The 13,302-nt window shown below is 35.2% G+C and overlaps 1 protein-coding gene and 1 pseudogene across 2 annotated transcripts in view; both read left to right on the top strand.

Moving 5' to 3' along the window:
• Positions 1 to 13,302, top strand: part of LOC124846695 (piezo-type mechanosensitive ion channel homolog) — a 37,035-nt gene continuing 23,733 nt past the window's right edge. The window contains exons 1-7 of one of the 2 annotated variants that reach the window (XM_047324012.2): positions 1 to 390; positions 949 to 1,029; positions 1,709 to 1,868; positions 1,954 to 2,111; positions 4,132 to 4,288; positions 4,393 to 4,579; positions 7,958 to 8,073. In XM_047324012.2, the coding sequence (XP_047179968.1) occupies positions 342 to 390; positions 949 to 1,029; positions 1,709 to 1,868; positions 1,954 to 2,111; positions 4,132 to 4,288; positions 4,393 to 4,579; positions 7,958 to 8,073 (908 nt within the window). In that variant the 5' untranslated portion in view covers positions 1 to 341. The remainder of the gene's footprint in view (positions 391 to 948; positions 1,030 to 1,708; positions 1,869 to 1,953; positions 2,112 to 4,131; positions 4,289 to 4,392; positions 4,580 to 7,957; positions 8,074 to 13,302) is intronic. The other variant, XM_088096895.1, reaches the window with a different exon arrangement.
• On the top strand, positions 8,734 to 11,611 carry LOC148194352 (uncharacterized; annotated as a pseudogene).

Genomic DNA, 13,302 nt, shown 5'->3' with positions numbered 1-13,302 from the left:
ATAAAAAACTAATTATTTTTATTTATACGTTATCTTCGTTCGCTTGTGCTTTTAGAAAAATCTCGATCAACGGAGCTCCCATTTCTGTGTGTTTTGTTGGAGCATCTTATCTGCGAAAATTTGGGTCAAACTGAAACTTTGCAGCGAAGAAAAGAAAAGCGTGAAACCAACATTTCCGTTTTATAGAGTTGGCGGTAGTTTGCAGCGAGTTTTTCTCTTAGCGCCGGAAAGTACTTCGCGATTCGGGAAAAACTCATTTCACGAAGAAACGATCGAATCTCGTACCAGCTGATTGATTGATTTGAATCTCGATGTGATCGCCGTGTTTGCCTCCGAATTCAATGGGAAAGTTTCTCGCCGGCTTCGTGCTGCCTTCACTGCTTCTGTCAGGTACCGTTATTTGCAATTTGTGTTTTCTCAACGAAGTAAGAGTGAGCTTCTTAGTTGGATTGAATATAGTTTTGGACGCTAAAACTTGTAATATATTATATGCGAAGTTGACAGCATAGGTTGTTCGTCATTACTGATTGATTTGATTTTATGCAGTTATTGTTTTAATCCTAGTGAAATTCATGTCATCGTACATCATAATATTGCATTTGAAGATTCTGAATTAACTAGATTAGAATCACTGTGAACTCGTTAATCACTAGATGCTCTTATAGTGAATAATTTATTATTAATGTTGAAGTGACAGTGAGTAGGCACTAGCGACTGGGTTGTGGCAGTATCCACATATATATTGTGTGATTTTATATTTTTATTTCTTAGTCTCATGATTTAGAAGGAATATTATTATTACTCTTAGTAAACGTATTAGGTGTATTTTTTAAATGTTGTTTTCAATTACCTTTTTATGTCAGATTTCTTTATGTAAAGAACACACATGATGGAATATGTACTCCGCTATTGAAGTATGTGCTGATTTTATCTGCTCCTTTCTTGCAGCTGCTTTAATCAACTGGAGTTTGATCTCTCTTGTTGATTTGGTCGCCTTTCTTCTCATCCTGTACAATGTATCACAATTAGGTAAGCTGCTTAGTTCTTTCTGTTCGTTTCCATGTTATTGTTGCTTTTGAAGTGTTAAACTATAATTTTGATATTTTACCACAATTTTAAATGACGACCTTGCCATGAGAATTCTACGTTGAAGAGAACTATTCTCTCATCCCCTTCTCTTTTATTACTGGGTAGTTGACAGGTTCTGTATATCATTTGCAGATTAATAGTGAATTTGCTTCTCGTAGTAATTTTTTTAATACTTATAATTGTTAGTTGCTAGGATAGTCTCTCACACAGATAATTTCGGACAGAGTTCCTCCCACCATTTTATGCCGTATATTCAGTAAGGAATGTAGCCCTTCTATGATTTTCAAAAATTTGTGAATAGGAACCATAGAAAAAGAAAAAATAAGGAACATATTAACAATCAATGATGTAATTGTGTCAATCTAATCAACCACACCCCTTTAATTTTTTTTATTGAAACAGAGAATTCATTCTGACTTTCTATTTGAAAGATGACTTGGTAGATCTCCTTTTGAATGATTATATTTATTAAGTGCTAATGGTCCTTGTGATAGCAATTGAACATAATTATTCATATGGGTTAATGATTGTTGAAACTTGTTGAAACTAAGTTTTACTAATTCGTGTTGGTTTTAACAGTTTCAATTAACTACTACTATTTCTGTTTTCCTTGCTGTAGGATTTCATTTCCGCAGGAGGCTTTTGTTGCTGTGGCCAATTGTTATCTTTTCTGTAGTTGCAATACTTTCTGAAGTGACTTATTTGGTAATATGGGCTGCTCAACCAATGTCACAGAGTGTGCCACAAGCTTGGTGGGCAAAGTTGATTGGGTTTATGATGTGAGATTATTGTATTTCTCATTTGCTACTGATTTTCCCTTTTATAAACATACTGATTTATTAATTCTGGGTTATGCTCTTGCAGAGTTCAGTCATGGAAATCACCCTATGCAATTTATTTCTTGGTTATACAACTGCTAGCTCTTCTAGTTGCGTTGGTTGATATATATGGGAAGAGACATTTTCTGAAAACATGGCGAGATTCGTCTTGGGATCATTTCTTATCAATTATAGAACATATAGGTTTGTAAGTAGTTTCTTTCATCCTTTTGTTTCTTTGTTCTCTTGTATTATGATTGCCTTGTACCAAGTGTGAACACATAATATGAAATGTCCAGTGTTGGCATATGGATGTCATCTTTCGTGCTTATGCAAATAAATGTGCATTCTTCTTTGAATTGTTTTTTGTGACAAACAACATTTTTCTTGGTTGATTGAACTAAAGATGGACTTAGTTGAAGTATGCTTGCATTCTAGTGAATGAGATACTATTCTCTTAGTCAATGCTTTGCATGATAGGCCCTGAAAATTTATACCACATGATTATTCTTATTTAGTTCTTTTACTTTCCTTTTTCTCATGCATTTGCTAGACTTTTCATCTCTCTTCGTTATCCAATGCCTCTGTTTTTAAGTTTATTCTTTATCCTATTCAGTTGTTTTGTGAATTTTTCACTTTTTTAGAATCCAAGTGACGGGATTCTTTGAATGATGTGCTCTATTCATCTCTCTTCTAATTCAAATAAGAGAATTTGTTTTCTATACATTGGGGGTTCACATTCTTCCAAATCCTGTTCCAATTCTCCCATTGATGTTTCCTTCCCCTGGATCAATGTATTTGATGCTCATTCCAAGTTTAAATCCTTTGTTTGGAGGGTTGTTGTTAATGACGTGCCAACTGGGTTGTGAATCTTGTTCTTATTTGTTCTTGCATTGCCCATCAGCTTCTAATATATTAAGGATAACTTGTTTGGTGTTTTTAATGAACAGTGGGTTTGTCCTATGGAGAGAAAAAAATAGAGCCAATAGAAGGAAAGATTTAGGGAATTGGTGATGCCATGTGAAATAGTGTAATTGTATACAATGTGGTTGTTGGTCTTTAAACTAGGCCAATGGTACAAGATGGTGCATGGAGCATAAATATCCTCATCCAGACTAAACTGTATCAAATTTCATCTTAAAACCAATTGATATTAAGAAAAGTTGTATGACAAATATATAAGTTGTACTCTAAGAATTGATGCAGGTTATATCGGACTTTTGAACACCCCCTTTTTAGATGCCTATTACAAAAGGCAAGTCTATCATAATGAGATTTTCCTAGATGAGTCATTTGGCAAAGTTGTCCAATAATTGAGACAAATGATGTGGAACTTCTTGACAAACAGATGCTCAATACCCTTTTAAAGGATTTAGAGAAATTAAGTTTGCAGATAGACCATTATAGGCTCTAAATTCTTTTTAATGGTCTCACCTAATGTTTTGCTTGACCTTGCTCTGCCTTGCATTATTAGGATATTATGTATTTGATCAACCGTCATTAGTGTTTTTATCTTCTTGTTTTTCTATACATGGTCAAACCATAGTTTGTTGTTGAAACTTATTTTCCTATTAGCACGACTCCCACTTGAAATTATTATACTCATTCAACCCAACATTCTCATTTTCTCAACATTTAGCTTATGTCGTTGATGTCTCAAAACTTATTACCATGAAGCATGGCTTGTTGTATGGTTGTGATAAGATTTACCTTTTTTAGTTCTAGAAACTTCTTTTGATCAATCACAAGTAACGCAAAATACATTCCTCCACTTGTCTGCCGCACTAGAGTTTTAAGATTTACATGTCACCATTTCTCAAATATTTTGGATTATAGGGATGCCTAAGTATTGTGACTTTTGGTTTGTTATAATCTCCATTTTTTTACCTCTAATACAATGCTAGTGCGTGTTTGGTTAAACTAGGATTCCATATACTCTGTTTTACTTAAATGGAAACCATTAGGATCTAAAGCTTTCATGCACAACTTTAGTTTACCATTCAGAGCCATAGTTGTATTATCATTATTTAACCATTCACACATGTTTAGTTCTTTAAAACTTCGGTAATTGTCTCATTTTTAGCGTGTCTATTTTTGTTTTGTTTCTCTGAACCATTTTATCCCCTTAATATTTTATGACCAATATATTTATTTATAGTTGTCATTCTAGCAACCGCATATTGTTGCAAATAATGTCATTGGATACTCTATTTGTGTATTGAAGGTTCTCACCTTCGGGTGGCATCTTGCTTGCTGCTGCCTGCCATTCAACTAGTTGTTGGAATTAGCCATCCTTCATGGGCATCTCTACCTTTTTTCATAGGTAGTTGTGTTGGTCTAGTGGATTGGTCTCTGACAAGCAATTTTCTTGGCCTTTTCAGGTGATTTTTATTTGATTTTTCCTTTATGCGTGTTCATAATCTCTTTAGGGTATTTGGTGCTTTCAGTGTCTTACAGGCTTTTGTCTGTGCTATTGGTTCTAAAGGTGGTGGAGGCTTCTTCAGCTGTATGCAGGTTTTAATATATTCCTGCTTTACATATATCAGCTTCCCATGGAACTTCCTAGTATGCTGCATTGGATGGCTGATTTAATTGGTCTGTACAAAATATCTGCCAATTCTGAGTGGCCTCAAGTTTGTTCTAGCATTTCTCTGTTGTTTTACTATACAATGGTATGTATCTTTTTCATTATTTTATTTTTAATACTGAATATGATTGAAAAAGACTAGTTTAGCACATTCGGGCTTTCACATTTAAATTTTTAGGTAAAGTAGGCCCACTCTCACACTTTACTTGTGGTATATTTTATTCTTAATGTAGTAGAGCTTACTTGTAGAATATACCAAACCTGACAATGTCTATGTTGTTGATTATTCCATTACTCTTTTTTCTACTTAATAGTATTGTATTTCTCTTTTTGCACATTGGTAAGCTTATGATGCCTTAAAGTTTTATAGGTACCATTTCACTCTTGTTTAACCATAGTAAAATAATAATGGTGCTATCATAGTGAAGTTGTAATTTTTGTTGAGATGTGTTAGATATTGTTAGTTACAATATCTTATGTTAGTTACAATATTATGTTTATTTGGGCGCCCATATTTTCTTTTATTATTCTTCATTATAAATATACTACCCTATGTGTATTTTCTACACAGGAGAATTAATCCTATACCTAGTTTTCACTACTTTCACATGGTATCTAGAGCTAGGGTTTTCAGGTAGCTGCATATACACCTTCTTTTCCGTTGTCGTAGCGTAGCAACGGCCGCTGTCATTGTCAGAGCCATTGCTCAAAACAGGTGACCACCATGTCACCAAGAATGCTGTCATCGAAGTAGCCACACACTCTCACATGTTGCTCGAAGTTGCACACTTGTTCCCTTTTTTTGCCACGCATAGTGATGTGTTACACATCGTCTTCGACAACGATCACCTCCGTCGAGATCGTTGTCTCCTCTTTTTGGATTTATGCTCGTTGGCTTTGTTAAGAAGTAGACTTTAAGCCTAACTCAACCCCACAAAACCGGCTTGTAAGGTGATGTTTGCACCCACTTATATACTATAAATTGTCCTTATCTCTAGTCGATATGGGACTTCCAATACACTCCCTTCACACCAAGGTATATACATGTTGAGCGTGAGACTAGACATTAATGGGTTGATGAACTCAAAAGTTCTTGATAGGAGGAGCCTTTTTCAAATCCTGAGAAGTATAAAAGATAGTTGGAAAATTGAACTTTCTTGTTGTTACTCGTTTTGACATTTCCTTCACAGGCAGTGAGGTGAGTCAATTTCTCAATTCTCCATGTGCAGATCATTGAAATGCAATCATTCTTATATTAAAGTACAATAATGAATCTCCTAGAAAAGGTTATATATATATATATATATATATATATATATATATATATATATATATATATATATATATATGGTCATAGTAACCATACTAAAGTTGTTGCTATTAAGATGTTGACTAGGTAGGATCTCTCCTTTTGATGGAAGACCTACTTTCAAATTTTGTGTTTTTGTTGGAGGTAACTTGATTTTTGGAAGAGTTAAAAGCAAAGTGTTGTGGCAAGATCTAGTGCAAAAGCATAATATAGAGCTATGGCCTTTGTGTGAACTTGTTTAGCTTAAGAAATTACGAAAAGATTTGCAATTTAGAGATGTTACTCAAATGACACTTATATGTGACAGTCGGGTTGCTTTTCTTATTAGCTCTAATCCTGTTTTTCACGAAAGGATCAAACACATTGGGATTGATTGTCATTTTATTCGAGAAAAGATTGTATCTGAAGGTATCAAGACTGAGTTTGTTAACTTAGGTGATCAATTAGCGAATATTTTCACCAAGTCTTTATGAAAACCTATAATTGATTATATTTGTAACAAGTTTGGTACTTGCATTTAACAATGGGGAGGATGTGGTTGAGTGTTCGCGGACTTTTTAAATGCGTGGATCACATGTTTTGCTATGAATATGAGACCCACTTACAAAATTACAAGTGTGTTTTGATTACAAGTGTGGTTGAAAGTGCTGTTGGTGTAACTTGATATATAGTAGTCAATATTGGTTGGAGTGGCTACTACAATGGTGGAACAGAGTGAAGTAATGGTATGCTACTTCGAAAAGATTCTTGCATCTATGATCTTAGGATGGAGGAGTGACCTTAATCAAAGTCAGTATCCTAAGATGTCTTCATATGCAGCATTTAAATATGAATTTTCTTCATTCTCCTCCATTGTCCGTTCATCATCAGAAGCAAGATCATGAATGTATTAGTTCTTTTTTTTTCTCTAAAATCCTTTTTGTTCAATCATGAATATTTCCTCACAAACACCAATTACGCTTACAATCGGATGACTTCAAGTCCAAATCAATTCTCTAAAAGCAAATTTTTGTAACTCAGGATGTTAATCACTACGTGATTCCCACTGCTGTGTTGGAGTTTTGTTTAAAGTGCATGTGGAGCTCTTCCAAAAAAATCCTCATTTGTTCTTCAAATTCTCAATCTAAGCATCGATCTTAGAGATCTCATCCATGTCTTCCACTAACCTATCTAAACAATCATACATTTTATGCTTCATTTCATTATCAACTTTAAATTCAGGATTATAGGGCAACATGGGATTAAGATAATAGTTGGCAACATGCAATGGCCGATGCAATTGGTTGTTCCATCTTTGATCTATGATTTCCCAAAGGGGGAGTTCAGTTGAGAAAGATAAAAACAAATAAATTAATTGCCAAACAAAGTCTATAATTCTAAATAATAAATTAGAAAATCAAACATGTGAAAGTTAATTAGTTATTATTACCTTTTTCTTACTTCCTAGCTTATCAATCACTACTCGGTATCAATGGGATAAGAGACATTTCCAGCAAGAAATATATAGCAGAGTTGGTGCTGGACTAGCTGCAAATCAAAATTTATAAGAAACTTAGTCTAAAATTCCTGAAAAATTAGCTTTTATGATTACATAAGAAATAATCCAGCAAAAGAACGGGGAAGGGCCGGTGCACATCCACTATTGTGCCTATTTCACCCACATCTTCATCTCTTGTATCATCTATACCTTTTCCTTTTCACTTTCATCCTACATAGTTGTGTTCTACTCCTCTAGCCCCTCCTTCACGTCCTCCATAGAATTATCTAAGTACCAATATTTCATGTTGCAAACTGAAGAATATACTTTTGAACTAGCGTATTTACCCACATAAACCCAACATATTCATTTAAAATGCCATTGAAAATAACTTAATCAATCAAATTATAAAAAATAAAAGAAATAAAACGTATGTAAGATTAAATATTGGATCAAAATAGGGATATTTTGAAATATAGAGACTAAAATTGTAGAAAAAGAAAATAACGAACTAAAATCACAAATGAAAACTTAAAGGCGGACCATAATTACAATTTAACATATCTATTTTATAAAAATATAATGATATATGACAGTAAAGTTCCTTTTCCCTTATTATTTGTGTTCACTGATTCACTTTACTCTTGCTTCGACTAATATTCTTTGTTGTGGTGCAGCTGTCTTTTATTAAATCTGATTTGGAGGAGATGGGTTTTATTATTTCCAGAACAGACTGTGGCCTGACTGAGCAATTGCTTCCCTCTAAGCATTCATTTTTCATTCGTGAGTCAAGGTAATCAAAAGGAAATAAATATAGTTTTCTAATGTGCTTATGTGATATTTTTTCAAGCATACGTTCTTGCACCTGTAAATGAGTGCATATTGAAGGAAAATTTCCATTCTATTTTTCTAATTAGCATAGAATAAGTTGACCCCATCTTCTATTTTGGGTGTTGGAAGAGGAAAATGAGTATGTTGGATGAAATGAAATGGTATAGATTTTATTAGGTTTCATTTCATTTCATCCTACACGTAATACAATCTAAATTGTAGCTCTAAGGCCATTCCTTTTGTTTTCATCAATTGAAGCCCAGCCTTACCGTTTATTTTGCTCGAAAAGAACTATACTTTAATGAAAACAGACAACAGAAATATTTTCACAAAGCTTGGTAATGAGTTAAAAGGAGGGAGTTTTTCATGTAATATTCTGAACATACCACAATAAAGCGGTGATGTTTAAACAAAAAAAAAAGGAATTTCACCGGGTTGAAACACTCATACTTTTACTATAATGACCCTCTTCACTTATGGGATGATGCATTTCTTACAACATGCTATTTAATCAATTGCATGCCTTCGTTTGTCATTGGCAATCTAGTTCCTTACTTCCTCTTGTACCTTCAGTAGGCTTTGTACAGTATTTCTCTTCATGGCTTTGGTTCTACCTATTTTGTCCATGATCTCATTCCAACCAAAGACACTTTCTGCTGAGTTTTTCAACTGCCTCTTCCTTGTATATGCTGTCTTTCAAAAGGTTATCCTTACTTTTCTCTTCAGTGGTATCCTTTCTGTGTTGATTTTAGCTTCATTGAGACCACCTATTTATTGTCTACTAACCTACCTTCAACACCATCTTCTGCTCCAAATGACTCCATCAACAACTAATTTCCCATTTGCCATTTGGACAGGGATTTGGTCATCTTGTAACCTTAATTCTTTATATGTTTTTTTCTTTGAATTATGACTGTTCATCTCATTCTCACTATTCCATTGTTTCTTATTTAGATTCTATGTCTATTTTTCAAGTCTATAGGTGAATGATATCTCTAATGATTCAGCCTTTAATTGAGTCTAATATCATGTGTGATCTATCTAACAAATATAGCTTAGGAGGATAAGGCTTAAGCCTTGTGTAATTAACTCATGCTCTAGTCTATGACATGACTCTTGTTTGTTGCCATCTATGCTACTGCTGCTGCCTTCGTCGCTATCGTCTCCATTGCCGGATCACCTGGTTAGGTCAACGGCCCAACCATTCTAATCGTCTAGGCCAGGCGACCACCACAGGTGTGACTTCACTTTTTGTTGCACGTGGTGGCATGTCCTCCGACTTCACCGACAACGACCACCATCGTCGAGCTCGTCTTCTCCTTTTTCTAGATTTGTGCTTGTGGCTTTGATTGGAGCACTTTGGATTTTAAGGTTTCTCCTTCGCCTATTTATGGTCTCATCTTTGAATTCTAGTGCTTCCACGACGTTTGATCCTCCATTTCATACTAATTATGTTAATATACATCTCGTCATTGACAAATTAGATGGCACAAATTATGCAACTTGGGCATCAAACATTCGGCTTTGGCTTAAGAGTCAGGGGTATGTTGATCATTTTACTCAAAGTGTGACTTCTATTGCTCCAATTGATGCTCCTCGTTGATTGAAAATTGATGCTCAATTATGCATAGTTATCAAGTCTACTATTCAATCATCTTTAAAACAACTGTTTAGTACCTATGAAACATGTTCAAAAGTTTGGGAGCAAGCCAAATTGTTGTACATTAATGACACTCAACATCTTTATGGTGTTTGTCACGATCTTCTTGATGTTGTAGCTCCCAAACATCAAACATTCGGCTTTGGCTTAAGAGTCAGGAGTATGTTGATCATTTTACTCAGAGTGTGATTTCTATTGCTCCGATTGATGCTCCTCGTTGATTGAAAATTGATGCTCAATTATGCATAGTTATCAAGTCCACTATTAAATCATCTTTAAAAATACTGTTTAGTACCTATGAAACATGTTCAAAAGTTTGGGAGCAAGCGAAATTGTTGTACATTAATGACACTCAACGTCTTTATGGTGTTTGTCATGATCTTCTTGATGTTGTAGCTCCATGGCGTCATGGCGTCATGGCATCATGGCCCCATGGCTGAATATGTAGGCAAAATTAATTCTCTTCTTTATGACTTTAGTGAACTACTACCTCCAGCTTCTACTCCAACTCAAGAACTAGATCAACGGTCAAAGTTCTTCATGTTATAGTTGTACATGGATTGTTTGATGACTATTCTCAATGTTTGAGATCATATTATGGGGTCTTCTGTTGTTCCCAATTTTACTTCTACTTTTCCACCCTCTTGCATGTACCAAGTAAACAGATTGATGATATACCGACTTCCACTGATAATTCTATTGCTTTGGTATTTCAACATGGTGAGCACAACCCGTCCCGCAAGCCAGGAAAAGGATGTCACAAGTGTGAGCATTGTCATAAGCTTGATCACAGAATTGACCAGTGGTATGCCTTACATGGTTGTCCTCCTCACTCTACTACAGTGGTCCAAATTGACCATCCCTCACCACCATTTAATGTGGATCACATTTCATATGATACTACAGGCCCTTTTTCTATGTTCAATGAATTCGTTAAATGGTATGAGGATCACCAGTATCCTTGTTCTACTGCGTCTGTTGCATGCACATGTAATCTTTTGTTGGCCTTACTCATGGACCTTGGGTTCTTGACTCAGGTGCCATAGATCATATGATGGGTATTAAATCTTTGTTTTCTGCTCTGTCTTCTACAAGTTATTTACTTTCTGTTATCATGGCTGATGGATTAGGGACTCCTCCCATGGTGTTGGCACTATTAATCTTTCTCCCTCTTTATCCATTGATAATGTTCTTTATGTTCTCGAGTCTCCATTTAGCTTATTATCCATTAGTCGTCTCACCCGTTCCTTTGATTATCCTATTTCCTTTACCAAAGATCTTGTTTTTTTACTGAACCGAGTTCGTGACGAATGATTGGCACCAAATGTGAGTCTCAAGGTCGTTATCACCTACAAGCCACTACACATGTTGGCACTGCTATATATTTTCCATCTCTCCTTCATGCTTAGTTGGGTCATCCTAGTCTTGCCAAAATGTAGTAACTTGTTCCAATTCATCAAATTTATCAAGTTTGTCGAGTGAGTCATGTCAATTAAGGAAACATAGTCGTAGTTCCTTTCCTTTTAGTGTCTCACAATGTGCTTCGTCTCCATTTGTCTTAGTTCGCTCTGATATTTGGGGATTATCCGTGTTAAGTCCAATTTAGAGTTTCAATACTTTGTTATTTTTATTGATGATTATTCGTGATGTACTTGGTTATTCTTAATGATAAATTGTTTTGAAGTGTTTTCTATCTTTCAATCCTTTTACAATGAAGTTCAAAATCAATTTGGGATTTCTATTTGAACTTTGCATAGTGGTAATGACCACGAGTATCTTTCTCATTCTTTTAAACATTTTATTGCTTCTCATGACATTCTGAATCAAACCTTCTGTATTTATACACCACAACAAAATAGGGTGGTTGAGTGGAGGAATATACATCTTATTGAAACCACTCGTACAACTTTAGTTCATGGTGATGTCCCACACTCTTTTTGGGGTGATGATGTTCTCACTGCTTGTTATCTTATTAATCGCATGTCGTTTTCAGTGTTAGATATTAAACTCCCTCATTCTATTTTGTTTCCTCATAAACCTGTTCATCCCTTACCTCTTAAAGTTTTTGGACCAACATGTTTTGTTCATAATTTGAGTCTTGGTCTGATAAATTATCTCCTTGGTCTGATAAATTATCTCCTTGGTCACACAAATGTGTCTTTATAGGTTTCACTACATCACAAAAAGGATATAAATATGTCTCTCCTTTTCTTGGCCATATTTCATTTTAGCCGATGTCACATTCAAAGGATATAAATGTTTCTCTCCTGCTCTTGGTTGCTATTTCATTTAAGCCGATGTCACATTTAATGAGTTTTCTCTTTACTTTTAAGTTTCCTCCCCTATGTTTACGTCTTCATCTACTCCTTGTGTCTCTCCATCTACTCCTTGTGTCTCCATCTACCACAGTCGATATTCGTGTTATTTGTGCTCCTTCTGTTGTGTACCTCCCCACCCTCTACCTCCACCAACTCTTCAAGAGTATAGTTGACGACCACGTCCTAATCCCCAACCGGTCATTTAGTGCCCAATCCTCCATCCCTTCTAGCTCTAACAACTGAATTTGCACTTCCACTTGCCCTCTGTAAAGATTTTCGCTCTACTCGTAATTCATCTCCTTATTACACTACTTTGAGTTACCATAGATTATCTCCATCTTTTTATACGCCTTTGGTCTATTCTACTGTGTGCATTCCCAAAATTATAGGGGATGCCTTAGCCCATCTTGGTTGGAATAAGACCATGCTTGATGATATCAGTTCTCTTTAGAATAGTGGAACTTGGGAACTCACTTCATTATCATTTGGAAAATCTTTTGTTGGCTGTAGATGGGTCTTCGCTATTAATGTGGGTCTTGATGGTACTATTGATCACCTAAAGCTCGTCTTATGGCCAAGGGTTACACACAAATTTTGGCCTGGATTATGTTGATACTTTTTCTCCAGTGGCAAAAATGGGTTCTATGTGCTTATTTATAGCCATGACTGCTCTTTAACAACGACCTTTTTACCAATTGGAAATCAAAAATGCTTTTCTAAATGACAATTTACAGGAATAAATTTATATGGAGCAACCTCTAGGTTTTGTTGCTTAGGGGGAGTTTTCTGGATTGGTATGTCGTTTCCACAAATCTTTATATGGCCTAAAACAATCTCCTAGAGCTTGGTTTGGAAAATTTAACAGTGTTGTTCAATAGTTTGATATGACTTGCAGTGAGGCAAATCATTCAGTCTTTTATCGTCAATCAAGTGCTAGGTGTATCTATTTAGTAGTACATGTTGATGATATTGTCCTTACAGGGAGTGACTACCATGGAATCTCCCAAATGAAGCAACACCTTTGTCACCATTTTGAGACCAAAGATCTTGACAAACTTAAATATTTCCTAGGGATTGAGGTAGCACAATCCAATAATGGTTTTTCTATATCTCAAATATAGTATTCATTGGATATTTTAGAGGAAACTTGATTGATGAACTCAAAATTTGTTAGGGCTAGCCTTTCTCAGATCCTGAACAGTACAAGAGATTA

This window comes from Vigna umbellata, chromosome 8 (assembly GCF_029865625.1).
Source record: "Vigna umbellata cultivar VRB3 chromosome 8, Vumbellata_1.0, whole genome shotgun sequence".
NCBI lineage: Eukaryota > Viridiplantae > Streptophyta > Magnoliopsida > Fabales > Fabaceae > Vigna > Vigna umbellata.
The sequence above is the reverse complement of the archived record's forward strand: the minus strand, read 5'-3'. Positions and strand labels throughout refer to the sequence as shown.